The sequence below is a fragment of the Centropristis striata genome, chromosome 13 (assembly GCF_030273125.1).
Source record: "Centropristis striata isolate RG_2023a ecotype Rhode Island chromosome 13, C.striata_1.0, whole genome shotgun sequence".
Taxonomy (NCBI): Eukaryota; Metazoa; Chordata; class Actinopteri; order Perciformes; family Serranidae; genus Centropristis; species Centropristis striata.
Genome location: NC_081529.1, coordinates 4,398,846 through 4,423,404, shown reverse-complemented (window position 1 = coordinate 4,423,404; position 24,559 = coordinate 4,398,846). Strand labels below are relative to the sequence as shown.

The following is a 24,559-nucleotide window of genomic DNA, read 5'->3' as shown; positions in this document are numbered from 1 at the left end:
CATATAAAACTAACATTAAACTTTCATATCAAGGTGGGGGCCACAAAATATCATCACGAGGGCCGCAACTGGCCCACGGGCCGCGAGTTTGAGACCCATGGTCTAGACTGTATGTCTGTTATTTAAAAAAAAAATTAAATTGTGCTTTTCTTTAAAAAATAAGGACATTTCTAAGTGACGCCAAACTTTTGAGCGGTAGTGTACAAAAGAAAACTAAGGGCAAAAAACAGCTGGAAACATCATGGAACACTTTTATTCATTGAGGAGTTTATTGAATATTATTAGCATCTATGTGTGTGGGTGTCCAAACCAATGACAAAATGCTGATTTCATGTTTAATATTTATATCCTGAACAGAAAACACACATAGATAAAGTCATTCTTCTTCTTGTGAGATGTTTTACCTGAATGCTGGTGCTGGGGACTGAGCTCTACCTCCTCCAGAGGGTAGGGGGCGCTGGCGGGCCGAACAGGTCGGAACATGTAGCTGTCGTTAGGCAGAGAGTGCATCCTGGATACAGACATCTTCTTTGACGACAGCAGATCGTCGTCACCGTACTGCACCTCCTCCTCCTACAGGGGGAGACAGAGACCACACATTGTAGCACTGAATGTATGTTTATGCAGTAATAGTGCCTATATTTATTCATTGATAATCATACTACTACATGCAACAATTTATTTAACCTATTTAACATAATAAAATATACTTTCTCCAATGTGCAATATCTGTAAAATGCAAAGTACTTTCAGGAAAATAAACAAACACAAAAAATATATAATAAGAAATGCCAAATAGCAGAAATGTATGTATAGAATGTGTATAGAATGTATGTACAGTAGTGTTCAAAATAATAGCAGTCCAATGTGACTAACCAGATTAATCCAGGTTTTTAGTATATTTCTGTCTGCCGTTGACTTTACAAACTCAAAACTGTTTTGTACAAACTTCTTTTTTTCTAGGATTTAGCAATCCTGTGAATCACTAAGCTAATATTTAGTTGTATAACCACAGTTTTTTATAACTGCTTCACTTCTGTGTGGCATGGAGTCAAGCAACTTGTGGCTCCTTTCAGCTGTTATTCCACTCCAAGATTCTCTAACAACATTCATCAATTCATTTACATTTCTTGGTTTTGCTTCAGAAACAGCATTTTTGATGTCACCCCACAAGTTCTCAACTGGATTAAGGTCCACTCCATAACATCAATGTTGTTGGTTTGGAACCAAGATTTTGCTGGTTTACTAGTGTGTTTGGGGTTATTGTCTTGTTGAAACACCCATTTCAAGGGCATGTCCTCTTCAGCATAAGGCAACATGACCTCTTCAAGTATTTTGCCAAATGCAAACTGATCCATGATCCCTGGTATGTGATAAATAGGCCCAACACCATAGTAGAGAAACATGCCCATATCATGATGCTTCACTGTCTTCACTGTGTTCTGGGGCTTGAATTCACAGTTTGGGGCTCGTCTCACAAACTGTCTGCGGCCCTTGGACCCAAAAAGAACAATTTTACTCTCATCAGTCCACAAAATGTTCCTCCATTTCTCTTTAGGCCAGTTGATGTGTTCTTTGGCAGATTGTAACTCTTCTGCACATGCCTTTTTTTAACAGAGGGACTTTGCGGGGGATTCTTATAAATAGATTATCTTCACACAGACGTCTTCTAACTGTCACAGCACTTACAGGTAACTCCAGACTGTCTCTGATCATCCTGGAGCTGATCATTGGCTGAGCCTTTACCATTCTGCTTATTCTTCCATCCATTTTGATGGTTGTCTTCCGTTTTCTGCCATGTGTCTCTGGTTTTGCTCTCCATTTTAAAGCATTGGAGATCATTTTAGCTGAACAGCCTATAATTGTTTGCACCTCTCTGACAATAAGTTTTCCCCTCTCCAATCAACTTTTTAATCAAAGTAAGCTGTTCTTCTGAACAACGTCTTGAACGACCCATTCTCCTCAGGCTTTCAAAGAGAAATGCATGTTCAACAAGTGCTGGCTTCATCCTTAAATAGAGGCCACCTGATTCACACCTGTTTTTTCACAAAATTGATGACCTCACTGATTGAATGCCACACTGCTATTTTTTTTAACACACCCCTTTCAGCTAATTGCCCAATAGCACAGCCTTAAGAGCTGCATATCATGGATGCTGGGTCTTGTTGGTTTTCTGAGAATCTACTGCACCTACTGGTACCTTGTTTGCCATGTAGCAATAAAAAATATACTAAAAACCTGGATTAATCTGGTTAGTCACATTGGACTGCTATTATTTTGAACACTACTGTATATGTCTTATTTTTGATATACTTATTCTGTCTTCTATATCTATGCGTCTCTGTCTTGAGCTGCTGTGACAACTTAATTTACCAACTGCGAGATAAATTAAGCCAAATCTTGTCTTATCTTATTGCAACACAAACTGATATACAATTAAGCAATTAAATAAAAAAGAACAAATTCATAAACATGTATGGCATGCAGCCATTGATGTTTTTTTCATTGCACCCCAAAACACAGTGGCAGCTTCAGGGTTATTCAGGTTCCCTAAATGAGTCCTACCTGTCCAGGTGAATGTGGACATGGCCCAACGTAGGTTCCTGCTGTCGAACTGTTGTTGGAGTTTGTGCTTAATTTGCGTTGCCTCTCCATCGCCATCTCCAAGGCGATCTCTGCATCCATCTCTGCATCTTCTTTAGCCTCCTGCAAAAGTACATTTTACTCGATTATTATGTTTTCAATGTATATATCCATCAAAAAGTTGTCAAAACTTTAATGAGACAATAACCAACACATAAATATCATCAAATGTACGTGTCTCTACCTGTGGTGGAATGTAACTAAGTACATTTACTCAACTACTGTACTTAAGTATATTTTTGAGGTACTTTATGTAACTTTATACTTCTACTTCACTACACTGCAAATTATTTGGTTCTTACCAAGATAAAAAAACTGAGATTTAGAAGGGTTAGATAATAGATCTTGTTTTAAGAGTTTATTTCTTATTTTAAGTGTTCAGCATGTTTATTTCTAGATTTAACAATCTTAATTCAAGAAATCTTGTCAAGTGAAATTATCTGTCCATGCAGCAAGATCATTTCCCTCAGATTTAGTGTTTTTATCTTGTTTTTAGACAGCTCTTTTTTGCAGTGTACATTTTGAGACCAATGTTGTACTTTTTACTCCACTACCAGCTTATGTTACTTTTCAGGTCGAAGACAAAAAACATGATAAATTTAAAGTGATTGGACTTTTTTTAAATGAAAATCTCATAACAATAAGTAGTTTAAATAAGCCCTGACATTACAAAATGAATTGACATAAATGCATCAATAATAATAATCTAATAATATACATAGAATAACATTACAACTAACAATCTGAGTTGGGCCATTCTGCATAACATGTATTTTTACTTTTGATACTTTAAGTGCATGTTGATGCTGATACTTTTCTACTTTTACTTAAGTAAATTAAAAATGCATGACCTCTACTTGTCGTGGAGTAATTTCACAGTGTGCATATGTATGTGTCTGCATTTGTACACCTTTTCTGGGTCAAAGCCTTTCTAGTTACCTTGTTGCTTTCCTCCAGATGTTTCATCAGAACAGCCACCACCACATTGACCAGCACAAACTGGGCCATGAGCACAAAAGTGACAAAGTAAATGGGAGAGATATAAGGCAGGTAGGGGAGGCAGCTTGTCTGCTGTTTGTCTGTTGGATCTTTGGGACACTCCCTTAACGTGTCCTTCAAAAATACAGAGGAGGATTCACAAAGAAAGAGAGAGAGAGAAAGAAAGGAGAAAAGGGGAATAAAAATTAATACCACACACACATAATCAGTTATAATCTCTGAATGTTCACAATTTAACCACTATGTGTCCTTAAGACCAGAGGCTATATCACAAAGCTTTGAAATTTTACCTCTTGGTTAGATGATAAAGAACCTCATTTAGAAACTTCATAAAATTTGAAAGGATTTAAGGAAAAACAAGGACAGTGGGAGTGATGTAGGGCAGCAGAGTGTGTGTTGGAATAGCAGCTGCTGTTACTGTCTTTACACACACATCTAGTGTACATCTGCTCCGGCTGCTGCTCTAACACTTTGCTTTGTTCTTGTGCAGGTTGGCATGTGTGAAATGAAAGTGAGTGATGACAAACTATATATACTTTTCCTAAAGAAATAAATAGGAAAAGTATACCATGTTGAATAAAACAAATATTACAGTACATATAAAAGTATATACATATATATATATATAGTTTTTTAAAGGAAAAGAAGTGGATGAATGGCATCCTGAATAAGAAAATACACGGAAAAAAATGCAAATTAAATCTAACAAAATTTTGAAATGCTGCATTAAAGAAAATGCGAAGTTTCCACCAACTGGTTTAGAGCATATTAACAAAGCTGCATTAACGCACTTTGGTCAGAAGATGGCGGTGTAATGTATTCCTGTCGGCTAATCCTTCAGTAAACAGTAGAAGTAGAAATTGTGCAAGAGGGAAAAAACAACAACAAAAAAGAAGTTGCTAATAATCAGACAACTTTGGCCACCCACTAGAGAAAATAGAGAGAACTCTCTAGGAATAAGATTCAATTGGGAAACTTATAATTGTTCTTTCATGTTCGCTACATCAGAACTTATTTGGAAAAAGCATTTCTATGTCCCGTTTAGTGCATTGATTAATTATTTTTTGAAAAGGACAAAAACTACCTCAATTTTGGTGTTTCTATCAAGCTTTATTAAAAAATAAAAAAGGGTGAGAATAGATTGGATCAATATCAATTTCACATTACTGTTCGACACAAAAAATCAACAAAATATTTATATGATCAACATTTATAGCCAGAGAAAAAGTTATTCTCAATATTGTTCTACATAGCATATCTTTTAATAAAAACTCAAGATGTGAAAGTGTTGACATTGCTCAGCTCTAAGCCACTTTATTATGTCATAATTGGTTTTGGAGGTCATTGCTCTCTCTGTGGTTATGGGATAATCTACTCATCATTTATGCAAGTCTGTGTGTGTGCAAGTGTGTGTGTGTGTGTGTGTGTGTGTGTGTGTTCATACTTTCATAATCCCATTCCAGTTGTCTCCGGTGGACACTCGAAACAGTGTGAGGAAGGCCATGCCGAAGTTCTCAAAGGTTGCGTGACGACTCAGACCCTCACATGGGTTGTCGTCAGTGCACTCTAATCAACACACAGACACAGACAGACATTAATTACACCACAAAGCAATAACTGGAATAAAAGCAACATGATCTCACAGAAATCCGTGAAATAGCCACGGATTTCGCTTAACTCAAAATCCGTAAAATAGCCACGGAATTGCTCAAATTTCCGTGAAACTGACACGGATTTCGCTACAATGCAAGTTAATGGCATAGTCATATCCCGTGGCTATTCCAACATACAAAGTGATTATGTACATTCACTGAGTGAATATTTAGAAAATAAAACATATATTTCTCGCTACAAATGTGATCAAAATCCATTTTTATGCAGAAACTAAGTCAAAATATTGATTTTTCACTAAAAATGAGAGAACTGTCCGCCATGTTTTTTGTTCTGACCGCTGGGACCTTGAAAGTCACGTGACTTGGAACAAACCAATAGCCACGGGATATGACTGTCATTAACTTGCATTGTAGCGAAATCCGTGTCAGTTTCACGGAAATTTGAGCGATTCCGTGGCTATTCCACGGATTTCTGTGAGACCAGGTTGAATAAAAGTGAGCTTAATTGTACAAGTGTACACGCAGTGATGACTGAAGACACGTGGCATGTCCCTGTGGACGTGATAGAGGAGAAGAGAACAAAGTCTCCTTTAGTCTCAGGGTCAATTTGACAGAAAAGCCCTCAGGAGCTTGTTTACAGGATATAAACAGGCACCAGGAGACGTCTTCCTTTGTTTGGAGACACAGGTCACATTAGCAGGACGCTGGAGGGACGCAAGACGAGTGTTTTGTACCTGGTTTCTTAGTCTAAGGATCGACCACCAGGAGAGAAATAAGAGGTGTGCAGCTCAGAGAAAAGAATGTTACCATAAAAATAAAATAGAACCAAATACACACATACATACAGTACCAGTTAAATGTTTGGACACGCCGTCTCATTCAATGTTATTCTTTACTTTTTATTATTTTCAACATTGTAGATTAATTACATTAGATTGTTTTTATTGTATTCATGCATATTTTATTTTGTGCGGGCAGTACATTTTACATTTTATTTTATTTATTTTTATCCCATTTTTAATTTATTTTATCTTATTGCATCTTACTGTTCTATTGTTTACTACATCTCTTTGTATTGTGTTATGTATTTATTGTTTGGGCAGCACTTTGGAAACCTTGTGTTTGCTAAAATTGTGCTATATAAACAAAGTGGATTTGGATTTGGATTAATACTGAAGACATCAAAATTATATTGTTAACACATGTGGAATTATGTGGTTAAAAAAAGTGTTAAACAAACCAGAATATGTTTAATATTTGAGACTTTTTCGAAGAGTTAATTTGTGGAATTTCTTGTAAGCAAAAGGCAGCTACTTTAAAGAATCTAAAAAATGAAAAAAATTCTGGGTGTTTAACACTTTTTTGTTGACTACATAATTCCATATGTGTTCCATTATAGTTTTCATCTTCAGTATTATTAGAAGGTATCATAAAAAATAAAGAAAAACCATTGAATGAGGTGCTTCCATACTTTTGACTGGTACTGTATGTGTTTATATTAAAATGCCACAGAGTAAAAGTTGCACAGATTCTTTAAAATAAACTGGTATGAATGAGTATTTGAGTCTCAGCTATAAATGAATGTGTCGTCAACCGTTCCTCCAGCAGGCAGAAATAACTTATTCTCAAAGTCTGAGTCATGGCTCAGTGGCGAGAGGACGGGGATTCATCTGGGCATTAGATTTCAAGAGAGCGGAAATTCGATTTAGATTCAATTTGAAATAAATTCAATACCAGCTATCGGCACCGAAGCTTGAATCCAGAGCTGTGAGTTTTAACATTCAACCCCTTATTCTCTCCCCTTTCATTCTTATTTCCCCTGCCTATGACCTTCTCTTATCTGCTCACACAGTTTAGACTCCCACAGTGGCAACATACAGCACACTATCAACAATGTCTGAGCTCTCCCAGAGGAACTTCAGCTTTTACACTGGCTTTGTTCCTGTCTGAGGGCACAAAGATTTCATGAGCCAATTAAGCCAGTTATTGGTGGCCAGTTATATATCAACAGTGTGGAGCGGGAAAAAAACGGTAACACTTTACAATAACCTACGGAAGCTCTGAACCGCAAGTGAAGAAATTTTTTTTTGAGATGTTATCTTGTTATCTCGAGATCATATCTCGTTATTTCAAGATAATATCTCATTATTTCGAGATAATACACATATGTAAAAAAAAAAAAAAGAATTAAAAAAAAAAAAATCTTCCAAATTTTTTTTTTCTTCAGATATTATCTCATTATTTCGAGATAATATCTCGTAATTACGAGATAATATCTCGTTATTTCGAGATAATATCTTGTTAACTATACATAAATATATATATAACTAACTATAAACTTACATTAATATACCAATTATTTGTCATTTATAAATTATGTAGTTAGTTAAACATTAATAAATTATGTATTTACCAGTCTAAAAGGCCTATAAATGGTTTATAAATGATGATTAAACATTAATAAACTATCTGTTTACCATTTATAAATGATGGTTATTGTCAAGTGTTACCAAAAAACCCTTCAAAAGCTCGTACAAGTGGACTATTCTATATCTGCACTGCAAAAAAGCCAACTTGTATTTTTTGGCCTAAAACAGTGATTTAATTTGGTAAAACTTGGAAATATAAATTATTGACATTTAGGGCAATAATGTAAGTTAGCACAACAAAGGAAGCCAGTTGTCTGCTCAAAAACAAGTTGGTGAGTTGTTGTTACTTATATCTTTAAGTTGGGGTTCACAACAAGGGACAATAGTTCTGATAACTCTTATTTCTTTGTTGTGAAATCCGGTCATTAGCGAACGCTAGCGGCTAACTGATGCTAGCGGCTAACTGATGCTAGCTGCGCTGCTTGTTACAGCTACAAGAGCAGCCATTAGCGTATCAATGCTAACTCAAAATTGTGGTTGCAAACATTAGCTGACATTTCATAGCGGCGTTACAATCGTGCCAGAGAAATTCAGAGTCGAGCAAACTCAAAAACAAAAATATTTAGTTTAATTGTCCAACTTAAAATTTTATCGAAGTTTGTTGCCTTGAAACTTGGAGTTCACCCAACTTTTCTTTTTTTGCAGTGTGGTTGCTTTGCATTTACTGTCAGCTAACACATCATCACAGTCCACTAATGGAAAAAAGTGAAGTTCCTTTATTGAAAAGCTTTCATGGGGAAACTAAAAAAACGAGCAGAAGAAGAAGAGATGTGTTTTGAATGTTGTTGCTTAACCTTTGTGCTTCCTTAGGGACATTTCTGGCTTTTAATTTATTCATTTCAAATAATTTTGGCTGAGAAAGTGCCTTAAGCATGGGTGTGTCATTTTATTTATTTATCTTCTAGTTTGGAAATTCAAATTCTGCTTTAATAATAATGAATAATAATAAACTGCTAATTCAAAATACAGACACACACACGTATGGGCAAAAAAATGTTCCCAGTGTCCCCATAGAAAAACAGATAAAAAGGACAATTTTTGATCTTACAAAGAGTTTTTAAATTATTTTTCACCAGAATGAGCCATGAGCTCATGTTTGGCCTATGGGGCAAACACATGCTAATTTTCTGGTTCCCACTGGAGATGTCCTGCTGTGTTATGGGGCACTGCAGTGTTTGATGCAACACATTAAAATTAATGACCCACAAAAAAAAGACAAAATAATACCAACTTAAAAATGCATGAAAGTGAATGTCTCTAATCACCGACAAAGCCCAGACTGTGGAAAATAAAAATAAAAATCCCCACTTAACAAGTATTTTCTCCATGTTAAGTGGGGATTTTTATTTTTGGTTGTTTGGTTGTTTTTCAGCCCATAACAACTGTGGCATTATGTAAACAAACTGGCATTTACAGGTTTAAAATTCTGAAAATTGAAAAATATTTGGTAGGGATTATCTGGACAAAAGTTGGTTAAAAGATTGAACTTAATATAATTAATATATAATTTTATGATGAACTAGAGGGAATGTTTTAAAGGGATGCACAAGTTAATGTAAAATTCAACTAAATGTAAAAAGTTATTAAAAAGATAAGGTGAGGAACTCAACATACTGTAACTTCCAATGATGACTGGGCAAAAACTGGTTCAGCACAATACGATCTTGTGCATACGATGTAAAAAATAATAGTTTTTAATCCTGACCAAGCTGTATTGGAATATCCCCCACACCAGAACCAAAATATAAATCACCCCTTCAGCTCTGTAAGCCCTAAAACAGGATTTAAAGTTTGGCACAGATAGGGAAAGGAAGGCATTCGGCACATCCAAATGCTTTCGTCAGCAGCTTGATAAAAGCATAAATAATAGAAAAAAATGGAGAGGGGTTTTTACTTCAAGTGGAAAACAGACATCCATTTCTTTTTCCCAGTGTCGAGTGAAAGCACAATAACATTTCACAGAGAGTAACCTCTTCATCACCAAGTCTTTCTCATTTTATCCTCCGAGAATGTTTCGGTAATCCTCACCAATTGTTGCGCTTTTGGAGAAAATGACTCTGGCCTATTGAGGAAGCAATATGTAAATAAATGTGATCATGCAAATGTGATCTTTCCTTGTTAGAAACAGGCCTCTGATGTGAGAGTGGCGGAGAGAAGGAGAGACAGGAGAGACAGATGGGGGAGAGAGGGAGGATTCAACAGAGACAGTTCAGGCGGGGAAATTTGCTGTAAGTCGTGACTGTGGTAGTAATGACTGGATTCAAAAAGTCTTTTCTGAGGGAGCTTGGAGACTGTGTTGTATGTATTTTTCCAGTAGTGTGACTGACCCAGTTTGCCAAAGAGCTCCACTCCCAGCGCAGCGTAGATGAAGAAGAGCAGCATGAAGAGGAGACCGAGATTTCCCACCTGGAGGCAAAAAACATGTTAGATCTTCCTCTATAAACCAAACACTAATGTAAATACTGCTTCTTTAAAGCTGCAGGGAACTTTATTTCCTTTTATTTATTCCATCTGACACACATACTGTATTATTAAGGTAGAGATGTTAGTTTTCAAGAAGACTTTAACCCATAAGAACCCACGGTGACACGGGTGTCACAAACATTTTAAATGTTCTAGTAATGTTCATGTATGTTTTCTCAAGTACATAAGTGTGTTTTTCAGTGTTCTACAGCTACAGTAGCGCGTTGAGAAGCCGTCCAATGAGGCAGTGTTATTTATATTGATTTATTATTGATTTATTATTATTTTGTTACTTAAAAACAAATCTAAAATGGAATTTGTTGTCTAACAGCACTATTAAAGTCACAATTATGATATATGTTATGGAGATGAAAACAAAAAGGCAAATGGTTATTTGCTTTTATTTATTATTGATTTATTATTATTTTGTTACTTAAAAAGACATCTGAAAAATAATTTGTTGTTAAACAGCACTATTAAAGTCACAATTATGATAAATGTGGAGATGGAGAGGAAAAAGGAAAATTTGTGTCTCTGTAAGCAGAAAATGTGTCTAGTTTATTTGAGTTTCATTTAAAAATAAGAAATATCATAAACATGAATACCATAAACGCCCAATGTAACATATATATGTCACATCACAGATCTTTGACATTTAGAGGTAGTATTTTTTTTAAAACATCACAAATGTGTTCTATGTGGTCCACTTGGTCTGAGGTATATCCCCCAATATTTACCTTTAAGGATTAGTGGGTCTGGGTTCTTATGGGTTAAAATCTAAAATTATCAAGGGTTACAATGAAATTTGATTGAATTTGATTTTTCAGTTTAAGGTATCATGTGTTTTGTAACAATGTGAATTACTTAGTTAATGTAATGTATATAATGTAATGTATATGCATGTAGATGGTACAGGAGAGGCAAAAATAAGCCTTGGGGCTTCAGCCTATTCCTTTTTCGGTTGCTGTCTGATGGATTCTTTTATAAAACATGATTTTTCTTTGTTGTCTTTATTTTTATTTTTATTTTTTTTGTAACCGAAATAAAGCATTCATTCAGAATTCATTCAGAAAACAGGACATGCACAATTTTTTCCCATTTTTAATCAAAATCTGCATACATTAATAAACTTCCTGTAGGACATTAACCCTATTAACCCCACACGTCCTGGCAGGTTTAAAAAGCATGTTTTTGGTAAAAAATTATAAAAATTATAGGCAAAATGGTAAAAACACAGATAATCACTGGATTTTCATTTATCTGTCAGTCTTTAAACAAAGCATGTGCAATGAATGCTCCATTAATAAAAATGCCCAAATCTACTGCTTATGGAAATGTGAAGAGATTCAAAACATTTTGAGCTCAGTGTTAAAGTAGATCTCTCAGATCACAACTTCCCCTGTACTTTTTGCCTTAAGTTATGTATTTTAGATATTTATCCAGATGACTGTACTCTATCTTGTAATGAAAACAAATGGTTGACCTTTGTTTACTACAGGCCAAACACTGTACTGCATTGTGTTGGAAGAATGTTGGTTGCCCCTCTTTTAACCACTGGTTATATAACATCGAGTTTGGCTCTTGAGAAACTGACCTATATTGTTAGAAAGAGAGCTTCTGAATTTTACAACATTTGGAAGATATTTCTGGAACTGTTGAGGAGTGGAGATACGGATGAGGCAGTGGGAGAATAAGATAATGAAAAATGTCTGATTTGGTGTTGGGAATGTACTCTGTAACCTACATTAAAAATATATTTTTTTCTGTTTAATTTTATTTTGCTATATTATTTATCTATTGCTATCTACATTTGTTGAATTATTAATTCAGTTTGGTCCTTACAGTATTATTAATATTTTAATTATCATTTCATTACTGCCATATGTTCATTATGTTTTAAGTGTTGGATGTTGTTGAATTAAGACAAAAAAAACAAAACGATCAATATATGTTTTTAAAAAAGAACAAAAACAACAAATCTAAGCTTAGAATCGTAAAGTTATCATGTCTCATTTTGTCAAATTTAGCAAAAAACAATAAACAATTGAACTAACCAAATCCTGTAAAAAGCATAAAATTCTGTGTTCCTCACCGCAAATGGGAAGCCATAAATGACCAGCAGTCACATGACAAGAATTCAGTGAAACTTTGACTGAACTCTGTGTTTACACAGATATGAGCAGAGAGGACAAGAGCATTAATTAACATTAAATGATTACTTTTTTAATGATTTATTGCATAATACTGTGTTACTGCACAAAGACATTATTATAGTGCTCTTGTCATAGAGGTGCAGCACTCATATTTTGTAGTGACAAACAAAGCCACAATGAATAAATTGTGTCAGGAGCGAAAGACGCCCTGAAACTGCTTGAAAAGCAACACACACTAACCATTTTTGAAATTAACAGGCGGATGTGTTCTGTGTTTTTGCTAGCTAGGAATCACAGAAAGCTCTGGCATTTTCTATCAAAACTCTGAGCTGAGTTATTGACAGCTGAAAAAGAACCTGTAGTGCTGTAATTAAATACCTTCTGAAGGTTTTTTCAGGCAGATCCTGTGATCATAATGTACTTTCTATGACTACACCTGCATCATTCCCTCACAGATTCCACAGCATGTTGCCTTTTATCCACTACCTTAAAAGTCTCTTCTTGTGCAATCTGTGCCCTGATGTTTATATCCGTACACTTGACATTTAGAAAAAAGCAGAACAATGGAGTCTGTCACTGCATGTGCATCATAATCTGTGGTGCAGCTGCTCTTTGCCTCCAAGAACTGTGCCAGGCAGCCCGAGAGAGAGCCCTGAGATACTCCCACAACATCCGGGGACGTCCTTTAAAAGGAGTGTGTCGACAGAAAAAGCTCACAGAGGAAGATCAGGGAGGAAGTCGGCTGTATAGTCCCTCAAGGATCAAGGTCTAATGCAGGGGTGTCAAACTCCGGCCCGCGGGCCAAATTTGGCCCGCAGTGTAATTTTATTTGGCCCGCGAGGCAATACCAAATTATTATATTATTATTGTACTATAAAAGCTGACCCGCTGGTATTATACGGCGCATTTACCGCTAATACTAGATTTATTATTGTTATTTTATTTTTAAATGTATTTACCTGTTGAAAAACTTTATTTTGATATTTAAATCAGAAGGATGCAAATAGAAAAGAGACATACGATTTTTATTTAATTTTTATTTAATAAATTAATGACATTGATGTGTTTTTTATTTGAAATTTGATTTTGCATGTCTGCACTATTTAGTTATATATTGTATGTTTATAAGCGTTGCCTGTTCCATATTTAATGTTAAAGCAAAACATGTTTGGTACATATTAAAAGGTTTATTTGTTCAATGTTGGCCCGCGATTTAAATTTTGGCCCATTGTGTATTTGAGTTTGACACCCCTGGTCTAATGCATGCAAAAATGGCGTAAAAAGTGATATCTATAATATTTATTTGAATCACTAATTGACAGTGACTGGTTTCTTTGTACTCAGCTGCACCATCTACTTTTATTGTGCCTTAAATTTACTGCACATGGGACTAATTTTGTGTCTGGCATTTATCATCATGCACATTTTATAATGAAACCAAATGTAGTGCACAGTTAAGTTGCAGTGGGGTTCACAATGAGACATATTAGGGTCAGGGTACAAACTTTGGGATATGACTTGAGTTAAATATTCATCAGAGAGCATAAATCTTTCAGAGAGCTCTCTATTCCAAACAAAACCTTCATATTTACCCTGCATTCATAAAATAAACCATAAATAAACCAAACACCGAAACCACTCTTTTGTGTTTGAGACCCCGCAGAGTCAGAGCTTACCTGTGGCAGCGCTTGCATGACAGTATCCAGCAGAGATCGCATCCCTGTGGCCATCTTGAGAAGTTTTAGCACTGCAGAGAGACACAGGAGCAGTCTTAAACAGCCAGCTCTTGCTGTTTTCCGTTGGCCCATTTGCTGAAGAATTTACAATGTCACGGCATGATACTAGTACAGCAGGGAGGCACTCGGATTTGTTCTATATTTATCGGTAGAAGCCAGGAGGCATCTGTGACATATAACTTCTTAAATGCTGAATTTACAAGCATATACAAAAAAAATACTTGGTGATAAAATGTGCTTCACAACATCATTAATGTTTATGATGAGTGTCAGTCCGTAGTGATGATTCACAAACTCTTCTGTAAATGTATACTAGATAAATAGGCTTTGACTGTCAGTGTGTCAGTGTTTTGTTGACTAAGGCTACCTTCAGGGGACACATAGGGGTATTAAGACCAGTTAAGTAGGGACAGCTTGTCCAAAATAGATGATGGTTAAGGTGAGGATTATGTTAAATTTGGCATGAAGTGATTATAATAAGGATTAGGGTCTTTATGTAACTATATTGTCCCCAAAAGTAACCTATCTAAAGCATGTGTGTGTGAGAGTATAACTTGTACTTGCGTTGTGGGGACATACCTCTACTTTTACAGTCACATTGTGGGGACTTGCCTTCCTTATGGGGACAAAATGCAAGTCTGCATAATGGACATTATTAAACTTAAGGGTAAAGTCTTTGTTTAATGTCAAACCTCCAGGAAATGAATGTAAGTTGATGCGATGTCTTCCAAAGTGTTAAAAAAAACACAGCGAGTGAGTGTTTGTGTGTGTGTGTGTGTGTGTGTGTGTGTGTGTTCTTGTACTTCCTACATAGTGAGGACCGGAAGACGTTTTTAACCAACAGAGTGGGGACATTTTTGCAAAGTGAGGACATTTTGGCCGATCCTCTCAAAAATGAGAGTTTAAAATTAACTGAAACTGTATTGTGTGGTTACAAAACTAACTAAAACTTACTAAAATTATAGTGAAATGTCCTTCGTTTTCATCTTTGTCAACTTTTTGCAGATCCATAAGACAAAGGAAATAAAGGCAAAATTTACTGTGACCTTTTTTAATCTCCCACCCAACAAATACCCCATTACAAAAAAACTAAAACTAAACTAAAACTAATCATTTCAAAAAAATAAATACTAAACTAAAACTAGCAAACCCACTCTAAAAACTCATTAAAACTAACTGAATTTGAAAACAAAAATTCACAATAAAATTAAAACTTTTAACCTTGCAAGGGAATTTACTATGACAATGAGGGCCCTCACAAAGATAGAAGTACAAGAATGTGTGTGTGTGTGTGTGTGTGTGTGTGTGTTTACCTCGTGCTATCCTGAGTACTCTCATGATCCTGATGATGGTAGGATTTATGGGCAGAGCTGCATTCATTTTTAGCTCCTCCAGAGTGATGCCCATGATGGACAGCGCAACTATCGCTATATCCAGCTGGTTCCACCTAAACACACACACACAGACTTGTTTCAACATTTTAGGCAAAAATAGTAGCCCACCACATAGTTGCCACCTTAGTATAAAATTAGAATGCTATGGATGTACACATTATTTCACGGCACATACAGTACAGGACAAAAGTTTGGACACACCTTCTCATTCAATGCGTTTCCTTTATTTTCATGACTATTTACATTGTAAATTCATCAAAACTATTAATGAACACATGTGGAATTATGTACTTAACAAAAAAGTGTGAAATAACTGAGAACATGTCTTATATTCTAGTAAGCAAAGGGTGGCTACTTTGAGGAATCTAAAATACAAGACATGTTTTCAGATATTTCACACTTTTTTTGTTAAGTACATAATTCCATATGTGTTCATTCATAGTTTTGATGCCTTCAGTGAGAATCTACAATGTAAATAGTCATGAAATAAAGAAAAACGCATTGAATGAGAAGGTGTGTCCAAACTTTTGTCCTGTACTGTATATGGTAATCTTGAAATTATGACATATAAATATCTATTACACTCGGGTATTGTGTGCACTGTGTTACCTGTCTTTGAAGAACCTTTGTATCCCGAACGCTGCCAGTTTGAGCAGGGCCTCCACGATGAAGATGCAGGTGAACACGTAGTTGCAGTACTTCAGAACCTCCTCTAAGTACTGAACACACACAAACACATGCAGAGAATTATCTCTCCAAGACTAAAAGCTTATTCATTTTCTGCGGCAATTCTCAATAACTATTTTTAGTTTATAACCAACACATTCTGAAAGCTATTAAGAGTTTTTAATTTTTGTAAATAAAATTCAAGTTTATTTGGAGAACAAAGTCAATTCCAATTCCATTTCCAAGCAACAGCTTCTCTGAAGCCCAAAGTTTATCACTGCTCTCAGGGAAGATCGTGGCATCTCTCCACAAATACATCAACAACTTTTGGCTTTTCTAGAGGAAAACAATCAGTGGCAGTGCTCAGCTTATGACTGTGGAGTTGTTTTATCTGACAACCAATGCTAAATTGATGCTGGGTCAACACAGTAGGATTATTTTTGGCAGAAAATCCAAAACACTGCAGATTTATAGCACATTGTCACTTGGCTAAAGCGAGCCAACACTTCAGTCATCATTAGAGAGTAGTTCTCAACCTTAACATGCATGTTGTCCGCGACCCCCGCTCACTGAACAGAATCTCACAGGCACAGTTCAGATCACCCAAAAAAGAAACAAAATGACCAAAAAAGACACAAAATGACCAAAAAAATAAACAAAATAACCCAAAAAAGAAAAAAAATGACAGAAAAAAGACACAAAATGACCAAAAAAAGGAAAGAAAATGACCACAAATTGACCACAAAATGACAAAAAAAACCCCAAAATGACCAGAAAAAGGAAAGAAAATGACCAAAAAAGACACAAATTGACCACAAAATGAACAAAAAAACCACAAAATGACCAGAAAATACACAAAACGACTAAAAAAAGATATAAAATGACTAAAAAAAACACAAAATGACCACAAAAGACACAAAATGACCAAAAAAAGACACAAATTGACCAAAAAAGACAAAAAATGACAAAAAAAAGAAACAAAATAACCCAAAAAAGAAAAAAAGTTACCAAAACAAGACACAAAATGACCAAAAAAAAAAAGGAAAGAAAATGACCAAAAAAAACACAAATTGACCACAAAATGACAAAAACACACACACAAAATGACCAGAAAATACACAAAACAACTAAAAAGAGATACAAAATGACTAAAAAAAAACACAAAATGACCAAAAAAAGACATTAAGTGACCAAAAAGACTAAAACACATTAACACATGAACACTTTAACACAGAGCTGACTTCCAAAATGATTTGGCAACCCCCAGAAATCATCTCGCGACCCCAATTGGGGTCCCAACCCCAAGGTTGAGAACAGCTGCATTAGAGGACAGTTAGACACATGTGGAAAGTTTATTCTACAAACTGCAACAATTAACTGTGTATTAAAATAAAATTAACGGAATGGCTGCCGAGGAGCATCAGCCAGAAAAAAAGTTTATTTTCCTGTAAAGATTACCTTGGGCTGATCGTAGTGCTCGATGCTCATGGTGAAGACGTTGATGCAGATGATGAAGGTGATGAAGAGGTCCAGGTAGTGGCTGGTACACAGTGTGTGGATGGACAGACGCAGGGGAGAGTAGTCGGCATAGTAAGGCCTCTGCTTGGCCTCTGGAGATCACAAACAAAACACAAACAAATATATGCAAAGACGACAGAAAAAGACACAAATGTCAGAAGACGGACAGACAGAAAGAGTGAAACTGTGAGTAACTGTGCTCTGAAATACTAAAATGTGTCCAGTGCTGGGCCCAGGAAGGTGCAGGGGCCAGGGAAAGGGAACCACCACTTCTTCATCTTTTTGCTCAGGCTGCAAAAGTCAATATTAAATAATTAAATTAATAAATACAAAAAATAAATAAAAAAATATGCCTATGAAGTAAATTCTTAATAAATGTACACTGTAAAACCCAACGTTGCTTGTTTGTTATTATAACTAATTTTTCCTTTTCAATACAACAAAGATTTGTGCAAAAAGTCATTTTAACTTAAAATATTAAGTCAAATAGCAAGATTAATTTGAGTTAACTACATTGTCTTTGTTGTCTCGACATAAAATTATTTCGCAGCATGGACACTCAAATATTTAAGTTGAAACAAAAGTTGGGTTTTACAGTGTAGATACAAATATATAAATGAATCAAAATAAGCCAATGGCATTATGAAATAAACATGCCCTGAAACATATAAATGTGAAATTAGGGGGGGAAAAGTCCCCTGAAATAAATAAGAGTAAGGCATTTAAATATGTATAGCTGTATTTATTTGTCTCAGGATTTATATCATATCCATAAATATGTATTCCATAGGCATATTTATTTATTTGTTTAATATTGACATATATAGCATTCCATGAAATCCCCCTACTATGTCCTGTGTCCCTTGTCACTGGTGGTGTCCCCTTTTTCCATTCTCGCCCCTGCCCCTCACACAGTCTGTGCCCACCACTGTCTGTATGGTATGTTCAAATAAGACAGGACATGAGAGTCACACCAAAGCTATATTACTAATTTAAAAATTTGCAAACAGAATTAAAATGGATCAAATGACACACACTGCAGTTCATTAGCTCATGTGACTCATGCAGATTACAACCACTCCTCACCTGCTACAAGCCATTTTTTATCATTTAAATAATCGTTCTTTCTACCCGTCTATGGTAAACAGATCCCTGACCTGTTCTGTATTGGACTAAAGGATGTAACAAACAGGCTGTTTTCTGAGATATTTCACAGGGCTCCTTTAATGGGAGCATTATTGTGAAAGTCGTAGCCTCTACAATAATTATATTCTTGTCAGGGCAAGAAGGTCTTGCTACGTATTCTGACCTTTCTGGGAAGTCTCCATTAAAATCCAGACTACAGACCAGACTTTCTGATAGGTGCGCTGCTCCTCTTAGAAGGGCGCAGTGAGATGCATTACAGCCTCAGAATAATAAACAGACTTTAAGTATAAGTGTAGCTGCAATTATGAAGAAAGCTCAGAGGTGGACAGGACTAAGCAATATGCATCGACTGGTTAAAAGAAGTGGACGTAGCCTCCGGGTCTGAAATGTGAAGCCGATGCGGAAGTGGGCTGAACCTCAGTCAGATTGTTTAGAAGTCTATGGGAAAATTACCCCACGTCTCAGTTGATTTATTACCTCAGTAAATATTCTTCTAATGAGTTTATGGTCTCAATTACGAGTTGCAAGTCTTATTCAATACAGCGAAATGTGCTCTTTGTAAAGCATGGTCCCATTTACAGTGAAATAGAGGAAAAAGCAGGGTATGCTTAAGGGTGTGGCTACCTTGTGATTGCCAAGGTGTTACCATGGAGACCTGTCAATCAAATTAGAGGCGTAGTAATGCAAATACATGGCACTGTGTACATTTAAATAGCCGCTAACTTGTTTTTTGGGTGTCCACATTTTGATCTGTTAACTTTGAACCAGTGTTCTTTCAGGTCATGAAAGTTAATTGTACATTTTCAATTTGGTTGAGTAAAAATGTCTAGTTCAGCCTTTTGTTGAACTACATCCTACAACACACTTTTAAGAGGCAACTATTAGCTACATACATTTTGTTTTAAGCTTGTTTTATTCGCTAGCCAAAATTACCATCTAAATTAACCCATAAGAACCCAGACCTATTTATCCTTAAAGGAAAATTATGGGGGATATACCTCAGACCAAGTGGACTACATAGAACACATTTATGATGATTAAAAAAAATACTACCCCTAAATGTCAAAGATCTGTGATGTGACATATATACAATACATTGGGCGTTTATAGTATTTGTGTTCATAATATTTCTTATTTAAAAATAAATAAACTAGACACATTTTCTGCTTACAGAAACACAAATTTGCCTTTTTCTTTGCAACTCCACAACATTTATCAAAATTGTGACATTAATAGTGCTGTTTGACAATAAATAATTTTTCAGATTTGTTTTTAAGTAACACATTAATAAATAAAAACAAATAACCATTTGCCTTTTTGTTTGCATCTCCATAACATATATCAAAATTGTGACAGGAAATATGGTCAGAAGAAGTGAAATGCAATACAGGACACCGTATTAATGGGTTAGAATTGTTAAATGGGTTTAATCTTAGATTCTAGAATATTCTCCGTTTGTTACAAGGGTGTCACCATGGGTTCTTATGGGTTAATATCACAGTTGCACCTTGCTAATCAAGCTAGTTAGCTAGTGCTAGCCTTCGCTATCCCTTGCTCCTTCACCGTCTCATCCAAATATGATCACTTCTGTCTGCAGAAGATGGCAACAGCCATAATTCAGCAAATGGATAACACCATGATAGCTACATCCACATCTTTAAAGTCTGCGTCAAAATGCGACGTTTATGAAGCTTAGCACTCAAAATCCCTATGAACATACTGTATGTATATCTGTTTGGATAGACTGTGTACTCACATGTCCATATATGGTAAATGATGATTGCATTAATGGTACGTGCATGTTTATGTCACCTTCCCAAGTCCACCATGCCCTGTCTGTCGACGACATGCTTACATGCCTTTAATGTAAAGGGCAATGTCTATGGCTGAGAGGGGCTGCAAGGGTACGTTCAACAATGCAATTAGTAAATACTTTTTGAATAAATACCAATTTATATTTTATGGTACAATTTTCCATGTTGTTTCTAACTGAATTGTGAAGTTGCAGAACATGACTGTGATGTTCAACATACACTTGAGCCACTATTCATCACTACAGACATTTTTAAACCCCTCACAATAATCTCAATAGTCCAAAACTTCCAAACACTTATTTTGATCGCTGAGTAAACTGTTTGCATGGCCAAAACATGGAGTTTGGAGTTTTTCTCTGAGACAACTGATTAGATTAGAGCAGTTTTAGACCAGTGAGACATGTTACTAACACAAGATGAAAAGACCAGCGCTCTGCTCACACCATATACTGCCTTTCTAGTGTAATTCTGTGATTGATGTGTTGGGTAGTTGAGTATAATTTAGTGTTGTAGCCAAATGTGGGTGCTCTTTGATGTTTCAGCCAATACAAACCATGTGCTTCTACCAATTTCTTTTTCTCTTTTCCTTCAGCTCAACATATTACCACAATAAAAGAGTCCTCACAAAATGCTGCTTTGTAGTGTGAGCAGCTTTTGCAATAGGTGGTGTGTGTCTGATGTTTCTGCCAGCATTTGCTTGTATTCTCTACAAGCTGGAACTAAAAAAATCCTCCATATCTAACAAACTTAACATCTTCGAACAGCTCTATTACCCAGGGTATTTGCAGGTATAGCAGCCAAAACGTCTGCTATGTTTCTGAGTCTGCCAGTCAAAGCAATTTTACAGGAAATGTCCTTTTCTTCTACCCGTGTCGAGGCACGCCGCAGGATCAGGGTTGCACATGCACCCGGAGGAAGGGAAGGGGCATTGGTGTTTCACTGATCGCAATTTTGCTAGCAAAATTTCCTGATAAACATGGAGGAAAGCAGCAACCTCATTTGGCTTCACATGCATTAATTGTTGTCATTATTCATTAGCACTGGTATTAAAAAAATGTTTTATCTTAAAGGAAATAATTCAAGCATTTTAGAAATTAAATAGAAACTAAAGATTATTGCATTTTGGCTATCTTTTGACACAACAGCAGTGGCAGTTTGGTTATTTTAAGGGTGAGCAAACAATTTTTTTGAAAGATTAACACAAATGTAGAGTTAAGAGGTTGGTTAGGTTGGCCCGATTTCCAAAGTTTTGCATGCAGTGTTAGGGGAGGGTTAGGGGAGGGCTGCAGTCATGCAGTTTCATGCATCAGACTGACGTAGCCTACGCCTTCTGTCAGTGATTAATCACTGTCTGCGTCAGCTAGCCAGTCTCTCCCTCTTCTTTAGTCTGAATACATTTCCCTTTTTTCTTTCTCTGTCATTCTCTTTCTCTTTTTTTTTTCAGGCTCTGAAAGCAGGCAGTGCTCAGAAAAATAGACTACCGACCAGCCCCTCCATTCTCCTTACTCCTGCGCTTTTTCTCTATCATTTTGAGCCTCTTCTCTTCCCGTAAGCGAGCCTCCTCCTCTTCCTGGTCCTGCCGGCACTTGTGGAAGTTCTCCACCACGACGCCGACAAACATGTTGAGGACGAAGAAGCTGACGATGAGGAGGAAGGAGATGAAGTAGAGCAGCATCCAGGGGTTGTGGTTCCTTACAGGCTGGGAAGAGAAGAAGAGGAGAGTAGAGTAAGGGCCCAATCAGACAGAGTGCTTTTTTTTTGCAAGTTGCCTCATCTTTTTTTTATTCAGTGTTGCTTGGCAACCAGGAAATCAATGTCCTAAGCTTAACTGTTTGGAGTAAACTCACAGATCTGGCGCATTACCTTTTGTGTTTTTAGCATAAAAATGGAAAGGCAGAGGGCACTTGCTCTGGCTGAGAGGCTGTTCTCAAATATTATGTTTGGGATCTCGAGACCCTCAGAACGACTTGAGATGTTTTTTTAATTTTTTTATTTTTTATTAAAGTATTTATATAATTTTTAATTTTTCAACATATAATACAAACACTTACAAACAGCCGAGACAGACACCAAAAACAGACAGGAAAAAAATAAATAAATAAATAAAAAAAAAAAATTAAATTAAATTAAAAAAACAACAAAAAAATAAAAAAAAACTGGCAGTCAACCCAAAACGAGGACAACAACATATGCTTACTGTACTCTCCTTAATGTATTGAACTTGAGATGTTTAGGATGCTTACACAAAAACTTAACCAATGCAAAAAGCCATCCCAGGCTGCTTTTTTGGTGTATGTATTGTTTAGTAGGAACAGAAAGGCCCGGAACTATTCTGAACTGGTTTAAACAGATAATGTTAAGCCTCACAGTGTGCTATCAGCTGGTAGAATAATGTGAATTCTCTGAAAATACCTGGGTAAACTTTATAGAATTAAAAAGGATCACTTCACAGTCAGTGTAGTGGTTTTAAGAGTGCTGATAATATCACAAATTAAGGTTTTTATCCTGCGGTTTCCAGACGCTAGATTTATTATGTTGTTGCAAACATAATAAATGACTATTTCAGCACATTACACCACAGGCAGCCTGTATCTGAGGACAGCCTCATCAATTGAAGCTTTGAAGTGCTCTAAACTCACCTTTTGCTCAGAATCTGTTAACTAATCTTGCTGCCATTAAATCCCACTCTTTTTCACTTTATACTCAAAGCATCCAGTGGAGATTATAGTGTCTACTATAACATCTACTTTGCATTTCAGTTCTACTATGTCAAGCCTATTTACAGTACATTTTATTACTGATTATGCTGAAATAATTAATTTTATGATATTTTATATACAGCTGCACAGTGTGCTCTTAACCAAGAGTGGGCTTACAATAAAATAAGCAGCATGAAGCACAGTTTTGGGAAATTGGTTTCCTATATTGTTTTATAAAGTGACATAAAATGTGTTGTATAATATCCAAGGAGAGAGGAGTGTGCAGAGTGTGGTTCAGGCTTCATGGAGCTGAAACGGAGCCATTAAAAAATGAATTATAACAGTTCTGCAGAATGACTCGGCACATTCCTGCATCGTTACCTGTTGGTCGACTCCCACTGCATCCAGCCCGTCATACATGATGTTGACCCAGCCATCCTTACAGGACAGCACAAACAAAGACATCAGAGCCTGAGAAGGAAACATATAAGTCAAAACACAGGGATTTACCTGCTCATATTGTTATCACACTAATGTTATTTTTTCTCCTCGTAGAAGATCCTTTTCACTTTCAATAAAGCTTTACCTTGACGTTAGACAGCCTTTTCCATTCAGGATCAGAAGCTCTACATCAATCTATGCTCTTTTCAAAGTCACCAGACTCCATTGACAAAAACAATAATTTTATCTCACAAAACACAGGATTTAGTGGTTAACCACTGCCTCAATTGTTTAGTTTGTTTGCATTAATGTGTGGCTTTGGTAAATCCAAACTAACCATTTAAAACACCAAAGTCACACAATAACACAAACAAACAAACAAACTAATCGAGGCATCGGTAGACCAGCAACTCCTGTGTTCTGTGAGGTGAAATTCCTGTTTCTGTCAAAGGAGTCTGGTGGCTTTCAGTAAAACTTCAGTTCCTAGTTGGAAAGAGCTGTTTGACGTCAGAAATTATTGTAAATAAAAGTGTTTATGAAGTTTCTAATCCTAGAATGTAAGACAACCCTACAAATTAAAGACGTGGTCGTATAAGTGGGGCAGAGGTTAATCAGCATTTTTTTTTAAAAATATAAACAGGAAAAACACAAATTGCTTCCTATGTTATACTGTACCACTCCTGTAACCACAGATCCTTATTAAGAACCTAAGCTAATAATGTATTTACAGTACTACAGTACAGTACTACTATTAGCAACTTTATTTGTTTTTGTAGCCTGTAAATGGTAAATGGACTGCACTTATATAGCGCTTTTATCCAAAGCGCTTTACACTACAGACAGTG

At 36.0% G+C, this 24,559-nt stretch overlaps 1 protein-coding gene across 1 annotated transcript in view; it reads right to left on the bottom strand.

Annotated features, from left to right (window-relative positions):
* The window catches only part of cacna1ha (calcium channel, voltage-dependent, T type, alpha 1H subunit a), a 163,047-nt gene that overhangs the window by 8,409 nt on the left and 130,079 nt on the right, over positions 1 to 24,559 (bottom strand). The window contains exons 25-35 of the mRNA XM_059347414.1: positions 23,655 to 23,744; positions 22,060 to 22,273; positions 17,555 to 17,706; positions 16,040 to 16,149; positions 15,350 to 15,483; positions 13,977 to 14,047; positions 10,012 to 10,090; positions 5,087 to 5,208; positions 3,583 to 3,756; positions 2,566 to 2,706; positions 405 to 573 (exon numbers count right to left, since the gene is read on the bottom strand). Of these exons, the coding sequence (XP_059203397.1) occupies positions 405 to 573; positions 2,566 to 2,706; positions 3,583 to 3,756; positions 5,087 to 5,208; positions 10,012 to 10,090; positions 13,977 to 14,047; positions 15,350 to 15,483; positions 16,040 to 16,149; positions 17,555 to 17,706; positions 22,060 to 22,273; positions 23,655 to 23,744 (1,456 nt within the window). The remainder of the gene's footprint in view (positions 1 to 404; positions 574 to 2,565; positions 2,707 to 3,582; positions 3,757 to 5,086; positions 5,209 to 10,011; positions 10,091 to 13,976; positions 14,048 to 15,349; positions 15,484 to 16,039; positions 16,150 to 17,554; positions 17,707 to 22,059; positions 22,274 to 23,654; positions 23,745 to 24,559) is intronic.